The 20,644-nt window shown below is 56.9% G+C and overlaps 11 protein-coding genes across 11 annotated transcripts in view; 6 read left to right on the top strand and 5 right to left on the bottom strand.

Moving 5' to 3' along the window:
• Positions 1-1,080: 1,080 nt before the first annotated feature.
• On the bottom strand, positions 1,081-1,859 carry GGTG_08664 (hypothetical protein; the record flags this gene model as incomplete). The annotated part of the gene is made up of 2 exons (XM_009226506.1): positions 1,081-1,519; positions 1,610-1,859. 2 exons carry the CDS (start codon positions 1,857-1,859, stop codon positions 1,101-1,103), a joined length of 669 nt encoding a protein of 222 aa, XP_009224770.1. The 3' UTR covers positions 1,081-1,100.
• A 637-nt stretch (positions 1,860-2,496) lies between these two features.
• Positions 2,497-5,586, bottom strand: GGTG_08663 (hypothetical protein; the record flags this gene model as incomplete). Its single annotated transcript, XM_009226505.1, has 2 exons — positions 2,497-3,803; positions 3,888-5,586. 2 exons carry the CDS (start codon positions 5,584-5,586, stop codon positions 2,497-2,499), a joined length of 3,006 nt encoding a protein of 1,001 aa, XP_009224769.1.
• A 331-nt stretch (positions 5,587-5,917) lies between these two features.
• Positions 5,918-9,277, top strand: GGTG_08662 (hypothetical protein). The gene is made up of 10 exons (XM_009226504.1): positions 5,918-6,525; positions 6,613-6,974; positions 7,038-7,160; positions 7,251-7,398; positions 7,476-7,726; positions 7,821-7,961; positions 8,055-8,154; positions 8,258-8,391; positions 8,504-8,662; positions 8,764-9,277. The coding sequence occupies exons 1-10, from the start codon at positions 6,518-6,520 to the stop codon at positions 8,829-8,831; spliced, it is 1,494 nt and encodes a 497-aa protein (XP_009224768.1). The 5' UTR covers positions 5,918-6,517; the 3' UTR covers positions 8,832-9,277.
• A 138-nt stretch (positions 9,278-9,415) lies between these two features.
• On the bottom strand, positions 9,416-10,142 carry GGTG_08661 (hypothetical protein; the record flags this gene model as incomplete). Its single annotated transcript, XM_009226503.1, has 2 exons — positions 9,416-9,986; positions 10,126-10,142. The coding sequence occupies 2 exons, from the start codon at positions 10,140-10,142 to the stop codon at positions 9,416-9,418; spliced, it is 588 nt and encodes a 195-aa protein (XP_009224767.1).
• Positions 10,143-10,419: 277 nt separating this feature from the next.
• Positions 10,420-13,280, top strand: GGTG_08660 (mannosyl-oligosaccharide glucosidase; the record flags this gene model as incomplete). The annotated part of the gene is made up of 4 exons (XM_009226502.1): positions 10,420-11,056; positions 11,134-11,231; positions 11,292-11,337; positions 11,430-13,280. 4 exons carry the CDS (start codon positions 10,420-10,422, stop codon positions 13,163-13,165), a joined length of 2,517 nt encoding a protein of 838 aa, XP_009224766.1. The 3' UTR covers positions 13,166-13,280.
• Positions 13,281-14,207: 927 nt separating this feature from the next.
• GGTG_08659 (hypothetical protein) lies at positions 14,208-14,568 on the top strand (the record flags this gene model as incomplete). The annotated part of the gene is made up of 2 exons (XM_009226501.1): positions 14,208-14,213; positions 14,263-14,568. 2 exons carry the CDS (start codon positions 14,208-14,210, stop codon positions 14,566-14,568), a joined length of 312 nt encoding a protein of 103 aa, XP_009224765.1.
• Positions 14,569-14,894: 326 nt separating this feature from the next.
• On the top strand, positions 14,895-15,188 carry GGTG_08658 (hypothetical protein; the record flags this gene model as incomplete). The annotated part of the gene is made up of 1 exon (XM_009226500.1): positions 14,895-15,188. One exon carries the CDS (start codon positions 14,895-14,897, stop codon positions 15,186-15,188), a length of 294 nt encoding a protein of 97 aa, XP_009224764.1.
• A 778-nt stretch (positions 15,189-15,966) lies between these two features.
• Positions 15,967-16,443, top strand: GGTG_08657 (hypothetical protein; the record flags this gene model as incomplete). Its single annotated transcript, XM_009226499.1, has 1 exon — positions 15,967-16,443. One exon carries the CDS (start codon positions 15,967-15,969, stop codon positions 16,441-16,443), a length of 477 nt encoding a protein of 158 aa, XP_009224763.1.
• Positions 16,444-16,747: 304 nt separating this feature from the next.
• GGTG_08656 (hypothetical protein) lies at positions 16,748-17,581 on the bottom strand (the record flags this gene model as incomplete). Its single annotated transcript, XM_009226498.1, has 3 exons — positions 16,748-16,895; positions 17,147-17,243; positions 17,548-17,581. The coding sequence occupies 3 exons, from the start codon at positions 17,579-17,581 to the stop codon at positions 16,748-16,750; spliced, it is 279 nt and encodes a 92-aa protein (XP_009224762.1).
• A 272-nt stretch (positions 17,582-17,853) lies between these two features.
• GGTG_08655 (hypothetical protein) lies at positions 17,854-18,467 on the bottom strand (the record flags this gene model as incomplete). The annotated part of the gene is made up of 3 exons (XM_009226497.1): positions 17,854-18,064; positions 18,166-18,304; positions 18,412-18,467. 3 exons carry the CDS (start codon positions 18,465-18,467, stop codon positions 17,933-17,935), a joined length of 327 nt encoding a protein of 108 aa, XP_009224761.1. The 3' UTR covers positions 17,854-17,932.
• A 1,284-nt stretch (positions 18,468-19,751) lies between these two features.
• The window catches only part of GGTG_08654 (hypothetical protein), a gene marked incomplete at both ends in the record, with an annotated part of 1,674 nt that continues 781 nt past the window's right edge, over positions 19,752-20,644 (top strand). The window contains 3 exons of the mRNA XM_009226496.1: positions 19,752-19,854; positions 20,080-20,160; positions 20,327-20,424. Of these exons, the coding sequence (XP_009224760.1) occupies positions 19,752-19,854; positions 20,080-20,160; positions 20,327-20,424 (282 nt within the window). The remainder of the gene's footprint in view (positions 19,855-20,079; positions 20,161-20,326; positions 20,425-20,644) is intronic.

Below are 20,644 nucleotides of genomic sequence, written 5' to 3'. Positions count from 1 at the left end.
CCGACCGACCCGACCGGACCGACGACCCGACCCCCCCCCCCCCCCCCCAAAGCGGCCACGCCCTCTCCTCTAAAGGCCGCGATAGGGACTGGCTCCTTGGTATCGCCACTTAGTACATGGAACGAGGAGGAGCACCGCAGCCGCTGTCATTGGGGCAGTAGTTGTTCTGTTGGATGTCGACAACAGCCTTGGGGACGGGGGTGGCGATGGCGGCGATGGCGAGGAGGGCGATGATCTGGAAGGTCTTCATGCTGGCGGTTTTGGTTGGATGAGTAGAGAGAGAGTTTCCCCTTTGGAAGAAGAGGGAGTCGGGTTGGTGAGGTGATAAGGAGGAGGTTGTCGAGGTGAGATGGTTGTCTGAGCTGAAAATGGGTGATGGAGGGAAGACGCAAAACAGGAGATGGGAGAGGAGGAGAGGCGAGTCTTTATACGCCAAGATCACACCGACGACTGCTCCTTGTCTCCTGTGCGGCCCCCGACCACCCATCACCAGTCTCGGCGATGCGATGGCTGGCCTTCTGCCACCGCCCACACCATCCTCGCACCTTGACGATGCCAAGCCCTGTGTCTGCCCTCAGAGCACCATGGCCGTTGGTCTGGTACCGACTGGATCTCAGGGGCAAGAGGCATTGGTGCGCGAGTCGTTGGAATTCGATCGGTTAGCGATCCGGCCTATTGCTCCTGAAGGATGCCGTCGCCCGAGACGGGGCGCGCGGGTCTGGAGGCAGCCCGGAGCGGAGCCGAACATGGCAGGGGCTACAACAGCCGGCGGGTCGATCCAGGCTTGACATCCACGGGGTAAATCTGGCCAGCTGAAGTTGCGGGGTACTGCTTTGCTTCTATTCCCTCACCCCCATTACAGGCTCCCAGTCATTGGACGTATTTATTTACCAAAGAGGGAGCTAGAGGGAGGACAGGCATTTGTCCACGGTTTAAGTTACCGAAGGGTTAACCCTTTTCTTTCTTCCTTTTGGATCCGGTAGATACGGTCGGTCGTCAATATTGAAGCGGCATGTCCCGCTGCTCGGCATCGCGAAGCAGGAGCGAGGAACAGTAATCTGAATCCCGATCAGCCCCATTAAGAATTTCACGTATATGTTCTACTTGACAGATACTGACCCGACAACCTTCCACGCGGCATCCGTCCCCCCGTCTGGGGCCTCCCACTCCTCGACCTCTGGCCCGTCCCCGGCGTCGAACAGGACGTAGACCCTGCCCGAGGACGGCGTTGTGTTGGCCAGCCCGTCGGGCTGTGGCGCCGCCAGGTCCAGATAGGTCCGGCCGGGGCGGTCGCGGACGAGCAGCAGGGGCTTGATCTTGGCGGTCTGCTCGGCGAAGCCGCCGGAGCAGTTCCACGACACGAGCGAGAGGGATGAGCGGTCGGGGGAGGCGAAGAGGACGAGGTGCGTGTAGGGCGCGGCGCGGGCGCACGCGGGCAGGGTGTCGCGGCTGTAAAAGCCCGTGTTGTCACGCGCGATGACGGCGAGCGGGCTTTGCGGAGAGAGCTTGAAGGCCGTTGCTGTAAGGAGTGGGGGGGTGTGTGTTTTGTGCAAAGTCAGGAGCGGGAACCGCGGACGAGTAGATAAAACTAGGCATCTGTCGTACATACACGAAGATCTACCCAGGGTCCCGGTCTGAAAGTCAAACTGATACTGCACCATGTTCTCGTCAGAGTTGGCCAGATACAAGCGGGTGTCCGACCGGGTGGTCGGGTTGCCGATCCGGGCCAGGGCCATGGGCGAGCCGTCGAGGATGGACAGGCTCAGCTGCTGCGTGGCCCAGGGCAGGTCGCTTGTCCGGTCGCTGACGTATTTGCTGACCGAGAGGCTATTGGCGCCGAGGGTCTGATACAGGAGCATCAGGGTCTGGGACCGGTTGTCGAAATTCTGGTCCCAGAAGGCCACGATCCGGGACCGAATCGAGGACGAGTACTGGCCGCTCAGGTTGTCGTTACCCCAGACACCCCGCTGCTCCTTGAAGGGGCTCTGCCGCTCGATAATAGCCGCGCTCGAGGACCCAACGACCCAACTAAAAGCAAGCTTATTATTTAATTAATATTGGGTTCCGAAAATTCAAAGTGCAACAAATTACTACGGTATATACTTTAAATATTTATAAAAAAATAAAAAAAAAGGCTTTGTTGTTGCACGAAAAGGAAGCTATTTAAACAAAGCGCCCCTGGCGCTTTGTTGTGGTTTTGTAAGCGTGGTGTTGGCGCGCTGGGAGTGCGGCCTTAGGTTCCTCCCTAGGTGTTCCGACGTGTACCGTGACAGTTTTTAGTCGCAAAAAGATTAATTATCCCTGCCGGCTGGGAAAGTGCGCATTCCGGGAATGCAACAGCCACAAATTGTGACTGGAGCGTGCCTTCCACATGAACTCCGGATTTTGCAAGCACACATGTGAGAAAGAGAAATTGAAAAAAAAATGTTGCACGATTCAGACTTCCCTCCCACATTCCCACCACGCAAAGGACCAACGATCTTTCTCCCTCTCGGGCTAGATATCCTCCGCAGGCACGGTATGCACCTCCTGCTTCGCGGGCTCCCGCCCTCTAGACCCTTCTTTAGCGGCCAGGAGGCCGAGCCAAGTCCTCACGAACCCCTCGCGCACCTCCTCGTCTGGGACTTGCTTCTCGGCAAACGATCTAGCCTTCATGATCATCAGTCGCCAGAGGCTCTCGAATTCCATAAAGTCCCTCTGGAGCAGCTCGACGACCATGAGCGCGTACGCGACCTTGGCCGGGATGCCCAGGATCGTCGCCGGGGCCGTCGCCGTCCGCTCCCCGTCCCCGCAGGCTTGGCGCAGCCTGGCGACCGAACCGTGGTACCGGCACCCGAGGGCTGTCTCCAGCTCATCCCATCCTCCAATGAAGTTGAAGGAGCCGTCAAAATGCTGGAACCTGAGCAGATCGCGGACGAACTGCCTGCTGCCGTCCCGGACCGGCATTGCCCTGCCCAACGGGACCATAAAATCGTTAGGCACACACCTCGCGGTAGCGCCGCTGTTGCTGCGTCTGAGAGGCGCACGCCCCGCCATGGGTCTCTTTATTATGCCCTCGTGTGAAGTTCCAATAGAGAATGACCCGTCCCCCCCTCCTCCATCCGAGTAGGTGATGACAGTGGTGTGATTCCCCGTAGGTCGAGGCAATTCCGGCTCATGCTGCAGCAGAGCCTCGAACGAGCCACGGCCAGCATTCTCCAGCAGAGTGCGTGGAAAGTCACCGGTCAAATGTCCCATGGACTTGTCACCATGGCCACTCAGAGTCAGAGACGCCCTGAGCCTGGTGAGGAACGCAGAAGACGATGTGCCACCGCCGGCACTGGAGGGGGCGAACGCGGTCCTCCTCCGCGTTTCGATCGCTGCCTTGACGCCGCCAGAAGGCGACAAGACGGTTTCCCCAAGGTCCGGGTCATCAATAATCTCGTCCCCATTCTCCTCGGACAGGAAGAAGCTGGTCCATCGGGACGTAATGGAGAACCTGCACGCCAGGGCCTCGCCGAGCGTACGATCGCCCCCAGGCGTCATCCCGCCGTCCCCATAGCCATGGATTGGAGGCTGATTACGCATATCCTCCAGCACGGACTTGGTGGCGAGGGTATGGATGGCATCGTCTTTGGCGCCAGCGATCGTCAGGGGTATGTGCACTCGCTCAATAGCGTCCGCAGGCCCGGAGGTGATCTTCAAGACGATGTGTCGAGGCTTGGTCGGCTCGGATAACGAGTTGAAAAGAAGGAAGATTCGCCCCTTTTGGTAGAGGTTGATTGCTCCGAGATGGGTGGGAGACTGAAGTACAGACGGCAGCGCTGAATCTGAGCTACTTGTTAATTAGTCAAGACAGGTGGTGCGGAGCGTACCTAGGTAGCTAGCTGACGGGTAGTATGGCTTACCGGCAGCACCGACGCTCGCCTCACTCTCCACCGGGTCCGGCTGGATCTCGATCTCGACGCTACCCCAATGGCTGGTCAATGCAGCATGCGTCATGGCCACCACGCGGTCCTCCCAGCCGTCTCGGGTGCGGGCCGGGACGATCTCAGAGTAGCCGCCTCCTGCAGTGGCTATGCCCTCGACCAGGGCATGAGAGACGGCATCGCCAACGCCGAGCGCAAACAGACGCACCATGTCTCCTGACTGCCGTCTTGCGTCGCGGATAAAGTCGAGGGTTTCGTCCTGTCGCCACACTTCGCCGTCCGTCAGAACGATAACGTCAAGATAGGTCGATTTGTCCCTCGCTGCCACGATGGCCTCGATTGCGTGCAGCAGCTCCGTTCCGCCCATATCTGACTTGAAGCTGTCGCTGACAAAGCCCAAAGCCATAGCCAGAGATTCCTCGGTGTAATCGATTGACTTGGGCCACAGGCTTATAAAGTTGGAGCCGAAGCACCACACATTGAACTTGCGACCGAGCGGGATGCCTCTAAGGAAAAACTGCATAGCCGACTTAAGCGACAGCATCTTGTCACTCATGGAACCGGATCGGTCGGCCAAAAAAACCACTTCGCCCAGCCCATGGGCGCTGCTTCTCGCGTCGCCGGCGCTGGTCAGGAGCAGCTTGGGCGGGATGGTGATCATCGCAGCCGCCTGGTGCTCGATCGTGGGATGGATCTCAAGAACGGCCTGTGGCGAATCCTCCTCGCCTGGGCCTCGCTCGGTCTCGATATCGAGGACAAAATCGCCGCCGAGATCCGTCCGCTCCGACGAGAGCCTAGCCAGGACGCTCCTGGCGCTTCCCGCCTCGGCCTGCGCAGTTTTGCCGCCTGTTAGCTCCACCCACGTTTGCGCTCTGCCTCGGGAATAGCCCCTCTCAACGGTGACTGCGTGGGTCGGGCTCGATACGTTGGCGACCATTTCGCACGAGTCGATCTCCACCTCGACGGACAACCCACGAGCCACATCCGTCGATGCGAGGCCGAGTTGAGACGAAGGCGGCGCGTCCCCGTACCGGGGCGCTATGCTGGTTGGGATGGTCAAGGTCGTTGTGCTGCGGCTGCTCGCGCCCGCACCGGCGAACCGGCGCTTCAGCTGCATCACAAAGCTGAACTCGACCTTGATTTTTGTATTTGCCGGTATGTTGCCCAGCGAGGCCGTAAAAATCTCCGATGTGGCCTCCTCCATAAGACCGGCGGTGACGCGGCGCTTCACGGCATCGCTGAAGGCTTCCTTGGCCTGCTCCTTTGGCTTGACGTGCCCCCTGAGGGTCTTTTTCTTCCCGACGCGGCACCTAAAGGCCGTCACGGTGCAGCCGTTGGGCAGCGGAAAGGTGTACCCTCCCTGTTCGATGGGGCGCTCCGATTTGTTGAAGTACAGCTGCGTGACCGTGATCTTGGCCACGTCCTGAACGACGCGAGCCTTGATTGCGATTGACAGCGGTACCAGGACGCAGAGGGCCGGCGCGCCCGGTTCCGCCGCCGGTATGGTAACAGCGAGATTGTTAAGCAGTTTATGCTCTTTTCGTTTCACCGACTGACTCTTCGACAGCCCGCCGCCCGGCCTTGCCAGCCCCTTGTCGTGATCGATATGCTCATGCACCTCTGGCGGGGGAGGCTCCCGAGGATCCCAAAAAATTCCTGTGGGGAAGTGATAATCCATGACGCTGGGATTACTGGTAAGAATCAGGCAGACTACTACCTGGGCTTGTGTTGTGCCGGATATTGGGTCAAAGGCGGCGGATGAAGGGCGGTAAAGAGAATGTCGACGAGGCAGCCAACCCTGAGGGCACCACTCCGAGAATATTCTCTTTGAGACTGCTAGGACGGTGAGGGGAAGGGCGAGGGAGGGAGCATGGAAACTCTCAGTTGCGTGCATGCCTCTAGTCTTCTTTTGGGCAGGCGACCACTAGCGCTGGCGAACCATCGACATGAAACGCCAGCCTTACCTACCCCAACTCATGCCCGAAAACTCTGCTCGGCCGCAAGCCCCCCGAGAGGCCCCGCCATTTTTACACACAACCAGTCAGCTCGTGATCCTACCTCGTTTTTATGGCAGTAGAACCTGCCCTCGGCTCGCCCTTTCCATGCGACTGCCGAGTGTGAGCGTGGCGTAGTACCGGCGTCAATTCCCAGGAAATACGGCATCTCCCGTGTCCTTTGGCGACGCATACCTGGCCGCGCAGCTCTGCTTCCGCATCGCGCAGGCCTTCACCAGCGGGCGGAAGTCCGCGCCCGCAGAGTTCCGCGAAGTCGAGAGCCAGTTGTACTCGCTGAGCGCGGCGCTCGAGGGCATCCGGGCTGCGAGCAAGGCGGGGCCGCGACTGGGGCCGGGCGCCTCGGCTTCGTGGGGCTCCGTGGACGACATTGTGAAAAACTGCGGCGAGACTCTGAAGCACCTGGAGTGTATCGTCAACAAGTACGCCGTGATAAAAGACGAGCGGGACCCGACAAAGCCCGTATTCAAGCAATGGAAAGCCGACGTCTCCAAGAACTGGAAGAAGATCGCGTGGACCAAGGAGAAGGGCGACCTGGCTTCGCTGCGGAACCAGATAGCCGTTCACACCAACAGCTTGAACCTGGTGTTGGCTACCATGACCAAGTATGCATTCCGGGTCATGTTATACTTGGTTCAAGTTTCAAATTCGGCCACAAAGGCTACTTACGGATAGGCTAAACATTTCCTCAGTTCCCAGACGGGCCGCATCGAAGACCAGGTCGGGCGGAGCTCCCAGATGCTCGAGGAGATCTACGCCTGGTACAAGGACAACCTCAGAGATACGGTACCCCTGGAAAAGAAGACCAGTTTTGAGAGTTCTGATGGCGAGTCGACCACGACCGCGCTACCGCCTCATTTCGAGCTGCACCTCGAGACCGACCGGGGACTCCGGTTGGTATGTCCCAGAACATGCCTGACCCTGGATAGTGCTTCGGTCCCGCGCATTGGGAGTAGCTCGAGGGAACAGCTTGACGACATTAGCCCATTTTCTTGCATATGTAACCTTAATGGCAATGGACCTCAGCACCAGGCGTCTGTCGGGAGCTTTCAGAGTAAGTTAGCACGTCTAGTACTTTCACCCAAATGCGGTGGCTAAGATGAAAGACGATTGACAGTGGCCCATATGACGTTCCCAATACGCAGGGGAGGGTCCGAGATGGAATGGGTAATCCACAATGTGGCGGACGCATCTTCCTCTCGTCTTGTGTCACTTCACATCCGACGTGTTCCGGCCACCTGTAAGTGCCGAACAAGTAACAACAACCATCGCCATTAGGTCCTCAACTATTCGTTATTTCTGTGACTTTGCACCGCTGACTCCGTGACAGTCATTGCAGAGTTCGAGGAGTCCTTCATCCGGCCACTCGCGATGAAAGGAGCCGGGGAGATCATCCAGGGCGGCGAGGGCACCATGATGGCCTACGTTCAGCCCGGCGCTCGGCGCGAGGATAGAGTGCGGCTGCTTTCCGTTGCTTCGTACGTCAAGGTTCCGTCAGACTCTGCCGCAAACGCATTGCACCAATCCGACTGACATGCCACACATGAGCGCGCAGAGATTTGGACAGGGTACAGCCCTTGGTCGACTCCGTCACCTTCACAAGCGGTCAGCGAAGCTACCCTCGTGACTCAATCGACAGCGTCTCCATGCTCCACTACAGCACCCTGGTCGATGTCGCTGCCGGCGCCCTCGCTCCACACGACGTCCGGACGCTTCTGCCGATGCCATACGGGGAGATCTTGATAACTTTCGAGGATAACGCCGACGCACTTGCCAGCAGCGATGACTTACAAGCTCTCGTATTGTGTGAGTAGGGTCTCTTGAAACTGACATACCTGTGTCGAGCAACGATTGCGGAGCTGTCTTTAGAGAGCTACTCGCTAATCTTTCAATCGAAAAGTAAAACATAACACGCATTTGAGGTTGAGCCGAGAGGATGCCATGTTGAAACTCGAGAGCGTGGCTTGCAGCAGCTCCGCGAGCGGACTCAATGACAAGCACGACGTCATGGACGTGACCTTTCAGTTGACGACACCAGAAGGTAAGATAGCAACCTCGTTTCTCCACCTCCCTCGGTCGCAACGCGCGCCCTATGGTTCTAACACAGGGCATTGTCAACTTTTTTTTTCTTAAGCCGCCGCCGAGCTCCACAGGCGCGTCGAGGAGATGCGGATGGAGCTTTTCGTCTTGAGCCTCCAACACCCACAAGAGGGCGAGGAGGCGGTCTTGCACCTGTAAGTGGCGCCTAGAGTCGATTCCTACCTTTTGTGGCAACCGTATTACCGTTTCTGTGGCTGAACCAGGGGCACGCACACCGTCGTCAACATCGACGAACAGGCAAGTCAAACAGGTGCAGTGCGAGGACGTCTTTATCCCCGAGGCCGAGCTCACCATTCTGCGTAACGCGGGCACCGGGAGGTACCGCATGATTATTGCGACCCGTGACCGGCGCATCACTCTGAGCCAGAACCGTCAGTCAAGCCTCAAAAAACCACTTCTTATCTGGTGTAGGAAGCTAGATCTTTTTAAGTTGCCAATGCTGACCTCGGGAGGGCCTCTTGTGCATTTTGGCCGTCCCAATAGTTTCTCAGGATTTCTTTGGCGGACAACGACCCAAAGCCGGTGACGGGAACGGCGGCCCCATGCCGCCGACGTGGCTTGTGCAGTTCGAGGAGGCGGGAAGGCGCCGAGTCTACCGCTATCACAGCGGCATCAGGGGCTTGAGCTTCCGGGACGCACATTGTAAGTCACTCTACACTGCTATCGGTGACCGTTCCAATTGTTGAGTTTAGCACCGGTTTCGTCAAGGAAGGTAACTGACCGGTTTTCGCCTCCCTGTGCAGCCAACAAAGTGTTGGAGCTGGCGCGACATGCCATCTCGAGAAGTCCGCCGTTGCGAGCCCCGGGTTAGGAACTCGGCTAGGGCCATTGTGGCCTAGGTTCGCCGTTTGTGCGCGTGGGAATCAGCAGACATTGGGACTAGGCCAAGATCTACCAGGTCATGGGAGGAATCTTAGCTGCCATGATGGCAAAGGCTGGCAGGCAGGCGTATTGCTGTGACAAGACGGTTCCTAGGCGGCACGCCTCGCGTGATCAAGGTTTCTCACCAAATGGCAGGTTCTGGAAGGCGCAACTGCTTGGAAAGACACACGAAATCCCTTGAGGCGTCCTGGAAAAGCTTCTATCTTTCTACCACCACTCTTAGTTAACCCCCAACCGGCTCTAACACCTAACGTTAAGGCCATTAAGCTGGAAAACCGCTATAACATGGACGAAGTGGGTTTCCAAGAAGGTATGAAGTTTAACGATATCGTTTTAGGGCTTTAAGGGGCCCGGCCGTTGCAGAGAAAGCGCTTGGTATACGTAACAAGGTCACCGTAATCGAGTAGTGTTGACGTGCGGAAAGCCGGCACTAGCCACCAGAGGGGTGCCGGGCTTTACGTCGGCACCAGGGTCGGTGATGCGGGACACTGTCCACCGCTTGCCCTCGGGGTCTCAGGCCGACTCCATGATGGAACCATCTTTCGACTGAAAGTACACCTGGTGGAGCATGTCGTTGGACGGGTCCCGCCAGTTTAGTGCCGCAAGGGCCGACTCCTGCAGCACGGGGCTGGTCTTGGGGCGGCTGGTGGGTGCTGGAGACTGCTGAGACGACTGGGAGGCGTTGCGGGCGGCGATGGAACCTCCAACTCCTCCCCCTACCGCAGCTGCAATCGTGACGAAGCCGAGGATGCCGACGACGAGATAAAAAGTCCGCTTTCGGAGGCCGCGGATGGTAGACGGGGGCATTGTCGGAGCCACCGGGGCATCTATCCCACTCCCACCTCGTTCCTGTGCCTGAAGCTTTCCATCCTTGGCGGTGGGTCGGCCCCAAGGCTGTGTTGTTCCGCTGGTGCCCACCTCGATTCCATGGTCGGCAACTACTTGGAGACCTTCGTATTGTTGTGGCACTACCTGGAGCCCGCTATGGTCGGGCGTGTTGCAATAGTTGGCCATGGCGGGAGCAAAGAGCCATGCGGCGCTAAAGGCAGTTGGGGTTTCCCTCCCTGAACTAACGAAGCTGGAGCTGCAGATGTCATAGGACTGGGCAGGGCAGAGGACAGAGAGAGAGCAAAACGCCAAACAGAACGGGGACAGAAGGGCCCGGCTGCGATTGACAACAGCACACGTCAGCCTGAGCCAGCCGCGGGTACATACCTACCTACATATAAAACAAAACCATTATCGTAGCTAGGACCGGCGGCTGCGGAGACATGCCAGGCCACACGAACGCTTGGGGAGAGGGCGATAATTTGCGGCTACCAACACTAAGGCGCGGGACCGCGCTTTGTTAGCTGCTGGTTGCATCTGAACTGTACCTATCCAATCGCCATTTTTTTTCATTCCCTCTTCTTTTTCCACCTTCCACCACTTTCCAGCCTCCAAACATTTAGCAATAGCACCCCCACCCCTCTGGTTGAAGGATCGATGCCAAACCAACAGTCGCAATACTCGCGGCCATGAAATTTCGCATCGCGCTCGCCTTCGCGGCGCTGGCCGCGGGCGCCTCCTCAGCCGCGACCGCCGACCACAGCTACGACGCGGGCCAGCGCTGGGGCCCCTACCGACCCAACCTCTACTTCGGCGTGCGGCCCCAGGTCCCCAAGACGCTGCTGGCCGGGCTCATGTGGGCCGAGGGCGGCGCGCGCATGCTCGACACGCTGCGCGACACGTGCGAGCAGGACGACGGCATGGAGGGCTACGGCTGGCCACTCTACGACACGCGCGTCGGCGGCAGGCAGGAGATGCACGACGCCCGCCTGGGCGTCGACCTGGCTACCGAGTTTGTCAAGACGCCCGACGGCGACAACTGGGCTGTCCGTGTCAGCGGCGCGGCTCGCGGCGGTGGCGTCCCGCCGCAGATCGCCCTCGTATTTCACTTTACAATGGAGGAGATGGGCGTCGACGAGACGGTCAAGTCGCTGAAGTGCCGGGTCGACGGCGCAGGCGAGGCTGGCGAGGCCTCTTGCAGAGGCACCGATCAGTCACTGGGTGACTTCACCATCGAGCTCCTGCCTGACCAGGGCAATACGGTTGTGGAGGAAGTTTCTGTTATGGACACGCTGGTGCCGGAGGACCAGATATGGCAGGCCAAGGGTAAGGGATTCCTATTAGCTATGGAAGCAAATACATTTCTGCCTTGTGCGTATAGCGAACGCTGACCCAAGTCATAGCCGCCTTCACCACCATATCCAAGTCTCCGACGACGACATCTGGGAATGGCAAAGGAAATATCTACTTCTTGAAGACGGTCGTGCAAGCCCCGTTCTCGGTACGCTCCATCCACATATCTCACTTCGTCTGCTACTTTGGCTAACCTCGGCGGGAAAAGCTAGACCTGATATACTCTACAAAAGGGTCAAAGTCCACCATAACACGTATGCGCTCCCTCTACCCCAGCTAGAGTCTTGAGATGCAAGTTACCAGGCTGACAAACCACATCTAGCCAATTCGCTCAAAACACTCTTAGATAAATTTTACACCTCCTTCCCCCAGCGCGTAGCGAGTGTCTTCCGACCATCAGCAGCGTTCCAAGGGGAAAAGAACTTCATATTTACCCAGGCCCTCCTATCTAACCTCCTAGGAGGCCTTGGGTTCTTCCACGGCGATAGCAAACTGGACGAGTCCCGCGCGCCCGAGTACGACGAGACCGACCCCAAGTTTTGGGAGTTGGCGGCAGAGGCCATGAAGAGGGCAAAAGTGGCCACGGCCCCGCCGCGTTCGCTCCTCTCCCACACCCCCTCGCGCCCCTTCTTCCCCCGCGGGTTCCTGTGGGACAAAGGATTCCACCTCATCCCCGTTATCGAATGGGACCTCGACCTCGCCGTCTCGGTGCTGCGCAGCTGGCTCGGCCTCATGGACTCGGACGGCTGGATCGGCAGGGAGCAGATCCTCGGCCCCGAGGCCCGCAGCAAAGTCCCGGCCGAGTTTCAGGTCCAGTACCCGCACTACGCCAACCCGCAAGCCCTCGCGCTCCTCTTCCCAACCATCCTCGACAAGATGGCCAACCCGTTTTCCTACCGGGGTAGCCCGTCCAGGTACCTGACCGACCCCGACGGGGCGGGGAAAGAGATACTGCGCGAGCTGTACGGCCTCCTATCAAAGCACTACGCCTGGTTCCGCCGCACGCAGGCCGGCAACTTCAGCACCGTCTACCCGCGGCCCGAAGGCGCCGCGGCGGCGGCTGGGGAGGGCTACCGCTGGCGCGGCCGCACGCCGCAGCACACGCTCACCAGCGGCCTGGACGACTACCCGCGCGCCAACCCCCCGCACCCCGCCGAGCTGCACGTCGACGCGCTCGCCTGGGTGGGCGCCACCGCGTCGGCGCTCGCACGCCTGGCCGCGCACCTCGGCGAGCCGGCCGACGCCGAGACGTACGGGCGGCACCCCGCGGCCGTGCTCCGCAGCCTCGACCTGCTGCACTGGGACGAGGGCGCGGGCGCGTACTGCGACGCCACCGTCGCCCCCGCCGCCGCCGACGGCCGGTTCGAGCGCGTTTGCCATTTAGGTTACGTCAGCGTCATGCCGCTCCTGCTGGGGCTCGTGGGCGCCGACAGCCCGCGGCTGCCGCGACTGTTGGAGCTGCTGGGCGACCCGGGGCGGCTGTGGTCCCCGTTCGGGCTGCGGAGCCTCAGCGCGCAGGATCCCGGGTACGGCGGCGGCGACGATTACTGGCGGGGCGCGGTTTGGGTCAACCTAAACGTTCTGGCGGCGCTGCGGCTGGCCGAGCTGGGTGGCGCGAGCAACGGAAAGGGAGAAACCACGGCCGCCGCCGCAAGGTTGGGCGCGGAGCTGAAGAAGCGGCTGGTAGAAACAGTGTACCAGAGCTGGAAGCAGACAGGGTTCGTGTGGGAGCAGTATTCGGACAAGACCGGGGAGGGAAGACGGAGCAGGGCCTTTACCGGCTGGACCGCCTGTGTGATTCTGCTGATGGGCGATACCAAGAGCGGAGCAGGAGGTCGAGGAGGAGAGGGGGCATATACAGACGGGGCCCGACGATCAGGCTGGTGGTCCGGGCCAGGCGCGAGCAGATCAGGGTCCGGGACAGGGAATGGCGCCTCTACACTCACGGTCATCGGGGTCATGGGGGCGCTGGCGGCGGTGGCGTTGTTGAGGCGAACGCTCTTTGGGCTCTTCCGGGGCTTGGTCGACCGCGTGCGGGGGACGTGGGGGTATGCGCGGGTGCAGCACCGGGCTTCAGACTAGAAGGACTATACTTACAAGGTCACCTTCAAGGGACCGGGCCCTAGCAGTCACCATCAAGTAGTGATGTGCAAGGCCCTACGATATCGTGGGTTGCAGCGTTTATTCTGTTGGTTTGTGGGGTCTTTTAAGTGCCTTTCCACGTTTTGACATATCCGAACGTCGGTTTCCGTCCGTTAATCTCTCCCCTGGCGCCGGTCCAACTCGGCTCTCAGGGCATCGATCTCCGCCTTGAGCTCCTCCAAGACAGGGTCCGTCTTTGGCGGCGTCGGAGGCCGCGCTGGATCAGGGGGCGTCGGCGGGGCCATGAAGGGGCCGTGGTGATGGTGGTAGTGTTGTGGATAATCATGAGGGTACCCGTACTGACCATCGTGGCGTCCGTAGCCCCCATAGCCGCCGTAGCCGCCGTGGCCAGCATAAGGGACCCCTTAGGCGCCTCCGTAGGCGCCTCCGTATAGGTGTGCGTGCGGGTTCCCATAAGGTGGGTGGTATGGGCCGCCGTGGGGTTGACCAGGATGAGAGTGGACGAAAGGGCTGCCATGTACGTTGCCATATGGACTGCTGTAAAAACCGGCGTTGCTTCTATAGGGGCCGCTGTAGCTGCCATGATGCCCAGAAGGTGGCGGGGGCATGTCTCTTCCACCACTCTCCGGCGCGACATGCGGGGAGTGACGCGGCGAGATAGGATGTGGCAAGGACGGGTTTGGGCAGATACACCGCCAGGCTGGGCTAAACTGGTAACCTTTAGGGCCGGGATTATAATGTTCGTAGACTGTATGCCAGAACGGAGTCGCGTGGGCGTCGGCCCCTTGGTGTTGATGAACACGTTCTGGCCGGGCACCACTCGGCCCAGAGAGCGCGGGGCGAGATTCTCGCTGATGTGCCGGGAAATCTTGATCTTGCTCAGAGGGCGATTCCGAATCATCCGAATAGTCGCTGTCGTCACTCTCGCTATACTCCGACGTATACTCATCTTCCGTGTCAGAAACTGCAGAAGGCCCAGGTGGCCGCGACGAAAAATCGGCATGGGGTCCCGAATTTAACGATGCAGGTATGTTTGCTGATATCGGGCCTTTTTGGTCATCGTTCACAGCCACCAGTGCAAAGCTGGACACAGCGGCGTGCAGGCGGAGGTGTTTGTCGATCATGGCGAGCTGTTCGGTGGGCATTGTGTCGCCAATCTCGAGATCCGACAGTTGAGTCTCGCGTGTGTGCAGCTCATTGCTCTCGCGCGGCCCATCCAGGGCATCCGTCGAAGGGAGGGCTCTATCCTCGCTGCCTTCTGTATCTTCATGATGCTCCGCGGCCGAGTCGTGGGTCTCGCCGCCGTCCCGCTCCAGCCCGTGCCGAGCGTGTTCGGCTTCGTACGCTCTCTCGGCTTCCCGGTCCAAGCGGTCGGCATGTAGGAAAGCCGTCTCAGTCTTGCCGGATTGCAGGACTTTTTCCTTTATCTCGGCCTTCATGGAATCTCTGGGCACTATCAGACCACGATCTCTTCCATTGTTGTTGTTATTGCAATACTCACTTGAAGTGGTCACCATCCACGAAGCGGATGATACATATGAACATGGTTAATGTCAACTTGAGCGAGTCCAGCGCGACCATCTTCGTGATCAGCTTGGGCTTGGCCAAGAGCCACTTGATCCGCTGCCTGATAGTGGTGCGCCTCCCCTTCTTCGCTAAAAGCGGCTCCATTGCAGTCTTTCACTTCGTTCAATTCCACCTTGCACTGATGGACGATTTTGCGGATTACTTTCCGGGCCGCTCTGTCGACAGTGCTCGTGCCTTTGAGACGTATTCTCAGCTCGTCGAGGATCCACGCGACCGCCTGCGTATGCGTAGCGAGAGCCCTCAGTTGAGGGCCGACACTCCCCAGGTCCTCTGCAATGGTGGAGATGCTACGTGCCAGGGTGGATCCGGTTGCCGCGATCCCCGTGATGGCGGAGACGAGGCCTACCACTTCGGCCATCCTTTTATCGTGGGCGCGGCTTGCGTCGCTACTTTGGTTAGGCGGAGCGCCGGTTGATATTTGGAGGGAATAGGGGAAAAGGGTAAAGATTGAAAGAAGAAGGCGCTTCTCCTTTATGTGATGGCCAGCAGGAGGCAAGGCTGCGTCCCTCAGCCTCCAAGCGGCGCTCCCACACCATATGTCTTGATCAAACGCCCGATACGATGCGGGGGGTTGCTGCGCCATCGTGGTAGCGATGCGCAGCCGCGGATGCGTTCAGCTGACCGCATGTGGAAAATATTCAGGTAGACATGAACGTGGCTCAAACATGTGCCCTACCAGCCACCGCCTCGTGATGCTATCTCCCAGCCCCGGTGCTACATTCTCTTCCCGGGAAGGATTGTTTTCGAACCGCTCTAACGGGCCCACTCGGCGACAGAGGCCGAGAAACGCGCGTGTCGGTCGGGACCCTCGTGCAGCGACAGATGGGCCGCAGTACACGGAGGATCATAACCCTAAACGGTGCGTCCCGCTAGAAGCGGCCTTGGCCGGGGTGGATACCGACCACCCCAACCCTATTATCCTTGCTAGCGTGCATGGCTGCCATAAAAAAGGTAATTGACTCCATTGCCGCTTTGGAGGCGTGGTACGCCACATGCTTCGCCAGGGACTTATTCCCGCCGACCAGCCGCGGGCACATGCACATGAGCAGTATTGCATATATTGACCGCCTGGAGTTGTGCCCCTAGTTTTATGTTACTAATTTGGCCACCCAATACGTCCTGACTGGCTGTTTGGCATTTCTTTCCGCATCGCCGACCAGCTCGTTCGGACGCCGGTCATCGTCGAGGGCGCTATGCCCGCTCGGAGCTCGGTCAAACCAGGATCCGGTATAAAGCAAAACTACCACATAGCTGCTAGTCAGCCCAAAATCTCCCACCCCCTCGAGAAGCAGCGCCCTAGACTTGCCACCCACGTCGAGATTCCTCCCAACCGCAATAATGGCTACCAGAGAGCTAAGGGCTTCCCGTGCTGCAGGTGCGAGTCCGTGTATCGCAAGACTGGCACACACAAGTGGCTAGAATACCTGCCTCAGCATCGCCGCAGCACAGGGCAGCGCGCATGCCTTGTGCCAATCCTGGTAGGCGACAAGCCGGGCGCCTCGCTCATGAGCCAGCCACTTGAGAGCGAAAATACCGCCGTTTCGAGCTACAGCAGTATTCTCAGAGATCTTCCACCGCGGCCCCGAGTGCCCCCGCACCCGATTACCGGTACTCCCACCCCGAATGTATTTAGCACGGTGCGGTGCGTGGGCCTCCTGGGCTTCTGGTAGCCCATCTACCCTTGCACTTGCAGGCTTGTGTTTAGGGTCTTCCGAGGCAAACGACCATCCTCCAGACGCGACAGCTGTCATCAGCACGTAGGCTCGCATTTCATACAGGGAGCTTATTGAAGAGTCTAGCCAGCTTGCGGCGTCTCTCTACTACTGTGGCGAGAGCCCGGAAACTCTCGTCTGCGTGCTTGCGCCGCGGTTCTGCGAAACAGCCGTGGCTTTTCTTCCCGTGCTGAATGCGAACCTGGCACACACCCGGTGGTATCAGATGTCCACAAAGATACTAAGGCACTTGAGTAGGTAGCTACTCCGTTACCCACTTTTCTGGGATCTGCTCCCTTGACTGGGCAGAACGACAGTGGGAGATGACCGACGCTCGGCGGAGCAACATTACCGCCTCAACGAACCACGCTGCTGATGACGCCAAAACTGAGGCCTCGGCATCAGTCAACCTAAGTTAGCTTCAAGGCATCCCCTTGAGCAAGCAATCGAAACCTCCGTTACCAGACTCAGTATCCAGCACAAGGCGACCTTGTGAACCAGCACTGCTCAGCACCTCTCCTAGTGTGCCCTACCCTAGGAGCAGAAGAACCGTTTGTAACATTACTGTGTCAACTTGATTTTGGATCCCCCTCTTATATATCCGGCAGCCGGCCTCGAGCCGGATTAAGGGCTACACGTGGTTTACAGGGGCCGCACCTACGGTACAGGTTGACCTGGCCAAATAGGTACTTCCGGCGGGTTTAAAGCTATATATATATTAGGCTTTTTACTAAGGCCAGGGAGCCCCTGGCCCGGATCTACAAACCAAAAAGCAAGCAGTTGATAAAATAGCATAGAAAACCCCCAAAAAAAACCGCCCTAGCCCAGGACAGGCCCTTAAGCAGCCCTTAGCTCGACTTGGGTTATTCATTCCTTCCTTTCTTCATCATCTTGGATGTAAACAGCATAGGACCTAGCTAGTTGCGTCAACAGCTAAGAAGCCTTTCGAGGCTCCATACAATATATATGGATGTTGGTGTCATGACTTTGGCAACTCTAGCTAAGCCCAATCCCACTAGGCCAAAAGGACGAGAAGATACAAGTTGCCGACTTGTATCCTACGTTGGGTTTGAGTACTTTGGTGCAAACGCGACATGGCTGGGTTTGCCCAACAAGACATGCCGCGACATCACAATTGGTAGGAGTCGATACTCCCGTAGGCACGGGGATTTCCAAATATGATGAACAATGATCTCCTTGATCCGGGAAAGGGTCCTCGTATTGTGCATGAAGAAGGAGGGAATCTATCTGCCAGAGAGGGAACAGGAGACAGCTATTTATACGCAATCCGATCGCCAAAGGCCTGTTCCTCGCCCCCTACCTTATGTGTCCCCCAGATCCCTGGATCCGTTGGATCCCGTGATCTCGAGCGCACGCGCTAGTCATGTGATTCCAACAATGGAAGACCACTAGGCGATATGGAAGCGTCTGGCTCTTTTTATCGCCCTCATTTGGCTGGGCACTCGGAACTGTCCGGGCTCCCGGAGCACTCCTTGCAAACGGCGAGTAGACCCGGGTAGTACGAGCCGCATTCCTTATCGGTGAAAAGCTCGCGAATGGGAACATAGGTACGAGTGCACTACAAAGAAAAAGTGGAGGGGAAAAAATTCCTGGTTAGTAACATAAACAATACACCTGTCGTAGAAAGGTAAAGGGAAGGATTGCGTTTTTGCAACATACCCACAACTCCTTCCCGCGGCTTCCGCCCATAATACCACTGCCATGGTAGCATTGAGTCGCAGTGAAGCTGTGCGGGTCGACGGTCCCTGGAACGACGCAGGCGCACCACGTCTCCGGGGAATCTCGGCGAGCAAGATCGCTATGGGAACCCCCGAAAGCCCAAAGGTTAGCTGGCCGAAGCGAAATAAAAAAGAGATAAGAATAAAAGACTGATGATTAGGATTGCTGGAGTGGGCTATATCTTACGCGGGAACAGCCACGGCCATAACGGCGGGAAGGAGGGCGATGATAGAGAACTTCATTTTGGCGGCGCAAACGCAAAGTTATGATGTATCCTAAGGGTTAAATTGCGAAGGCCGGTGGGTGGTGGAAAAGAAAAACAAACATTAGGTGAGAGGGAGCCAGATATTTATCTTCGTTTCCTGAACGGCGAGCTGCGTCCAACAAACCAAGGAAAAAGGAGGGGAAACCGCAAACGCCCTAGGCGACATATCGGTGGGTCGACGACGTTGCTCTAAGGTACAGCAATGCAACCTCGGATAAGCAGAACTACGGGTATCAATACCGGCCGCCGTCCCTTCGCTTCCTCCGCTCCATAACTGTTGGCTCGCTGGAGCGCTGGAACAGGTGGTTCTTCCGACAGGTTTTGGGCATGGGCCGTACACGGCAGGTGGCATGAGCCGCACAAGGCAGGTGGCATGGGCCGTACACGGCAGGTGGCACGTCGAATGGTTCGCATAATAAATAATGTATCATCGCATTTGGTGGATGTTACCGCTGGTTTCCGGTTTCCACTTACCGATCCATACAAAATCGGAGATTATTTCATCCAAGGACATTCCCCGCGGCCCTGGGGCGGAGCTTTCGCCTTGGCACGGCCCGGCTGTGTAACCCTGCGTATATGTATGCGTACCCAGATAAGCCCCCGCCTTTTTTAGGGCTCAGTTGTTAGGGGGGCAAAGGAGGGAATCGGTGCATTGCACCGGCCAACGCGTGCAGAGATTTATCCGCGCGCTGCCCTAGGGAGCTGCTGAGGTCCCGTAATCACGACACCCCGCCTTTTCATGGCTCTTGCGTTGAGACGAGAGCCACCAAACTGTACTGCCTTCGGTCCCCTCCTCGGCTTGAGCCAGGCCCCTTCCTCTCTCCCCATGGGATCGAAGCGATGTCGAACTTGCCGTCATCTCGTCAATTTGGTTTTGTATTGGTTGCGTGCCGTGGGCGGAAGCACATAGAAGCACCATCTTGTCATCTGGAGACATGTTGGCGATAATGACGGAACCCTTTCTACCTGTTTGGACTCGTTGTCATTCTTACACACAGCGCACAGCACGACTATCCTTCTTTTTACGCGGAGAGCTCAACAATCAACCCCCCTCATAAGTCAAAGCACCCCCTTTCCGCGCACCTTTTCCCACATAAACTCACTAATTTCATAACACATTTAAAAATCGTATAAAAATCGTATAAATATAAACTAAACGGCGTTATATAGTTAAAAGCATAAAATTTTACGAAATATATTATATTTATATTTATTTACTTTGTATAAATTATAATTTAAATTTTAACTTAAGTAAGTTAAAATGTTAATGTTTCCTATCAAATTGTATGCAATTTATAACATTTTAAAATATATATATTTATACTCTGTTCTGTTTATAAGAAAGACCTCAATGCTACTGCTAAGTGTTGCGTGGGGGAAACCCTTGGGTTTGGCTTAGGGAGGAAAACCTTGCGCTTACGAACCGGTGCCGGGTTGGTGTTAAACCGCCGGCTCCGTTTATTGTAATTCGCTCGATTACTAATAAATGCTCCGGTAAAAAAGCGTCTTCGTGCCCCCGGCTAAAAGGGTATAATGGTAAAGTAAAGGTAAAGGTTAATATATGGAAAAATTATAAAAAAAACGTATAGGAAATGTAGCTTTAAAAAAGCGTTATTGCTTCGGGGTAATTCCGGCGATTGCCGTTAATAAACGAAAGTTTGGCCAGCCGGGTAATTATTGCGTAAAGCTAATGTTTCGCGCTTTCCGGCCCCGCGTCGTGCTTTTGGGTGCGGTTTGTATCCGGTATAATATAGCTTGTCCTTTATCGTTATTTTTTTTATATAATTAAGTATTGGTAATCGTTTTTGTTAACGCTTTTGTACGTATTTTTATTAGCCCGGTATTTGGTTGCTTTTATTAAAGTAACGGTGCTTTTTGTATTTGCTATTCGGGTATTTGTAGTTTTGTTAAGGGTAAGTAATTGTATTTGGAAAGTAATTGTGCTTTTTTTTGCCGGCGTAATGGTTCCGGGCGGGTCCGGAAAGGTTGCTTTTTTGCCGGTACTTTCCTTTTGCTTTGCTTGTTTTTTTCCTTTTTCCTTTCTTTTTTCCTTTTCCTTTTTTTTTTTTCTTTTCCTTTTAATGCAATGCTTTTTTTTTAACCGTTACTTTTTATTGCATTGCTTTTGGTTAATTTTATTGTTTTAATTTTTTT

The sequence above is a fragment of the Gaeumannomyces tritici genome, assembly GCF_000145635.1.
Source record: "Gaeumannomyces tritici R3-111a-1 unplaced genomic scaffold supercont2.4, whole genome shotgun sequence".
Taxonomy (NCBI): Eukaryota; Fungi; Ascomycota; class Sordariomycetes; order Magnaporthales; family Magnaporthaceae; genus Gaeumannomyces; species Gaeumannomyces tritici.
Note: the sequence above shows the minus strand (reverse complement) of the source record. Positions and strands in the feature narration are given on the sequence as shown.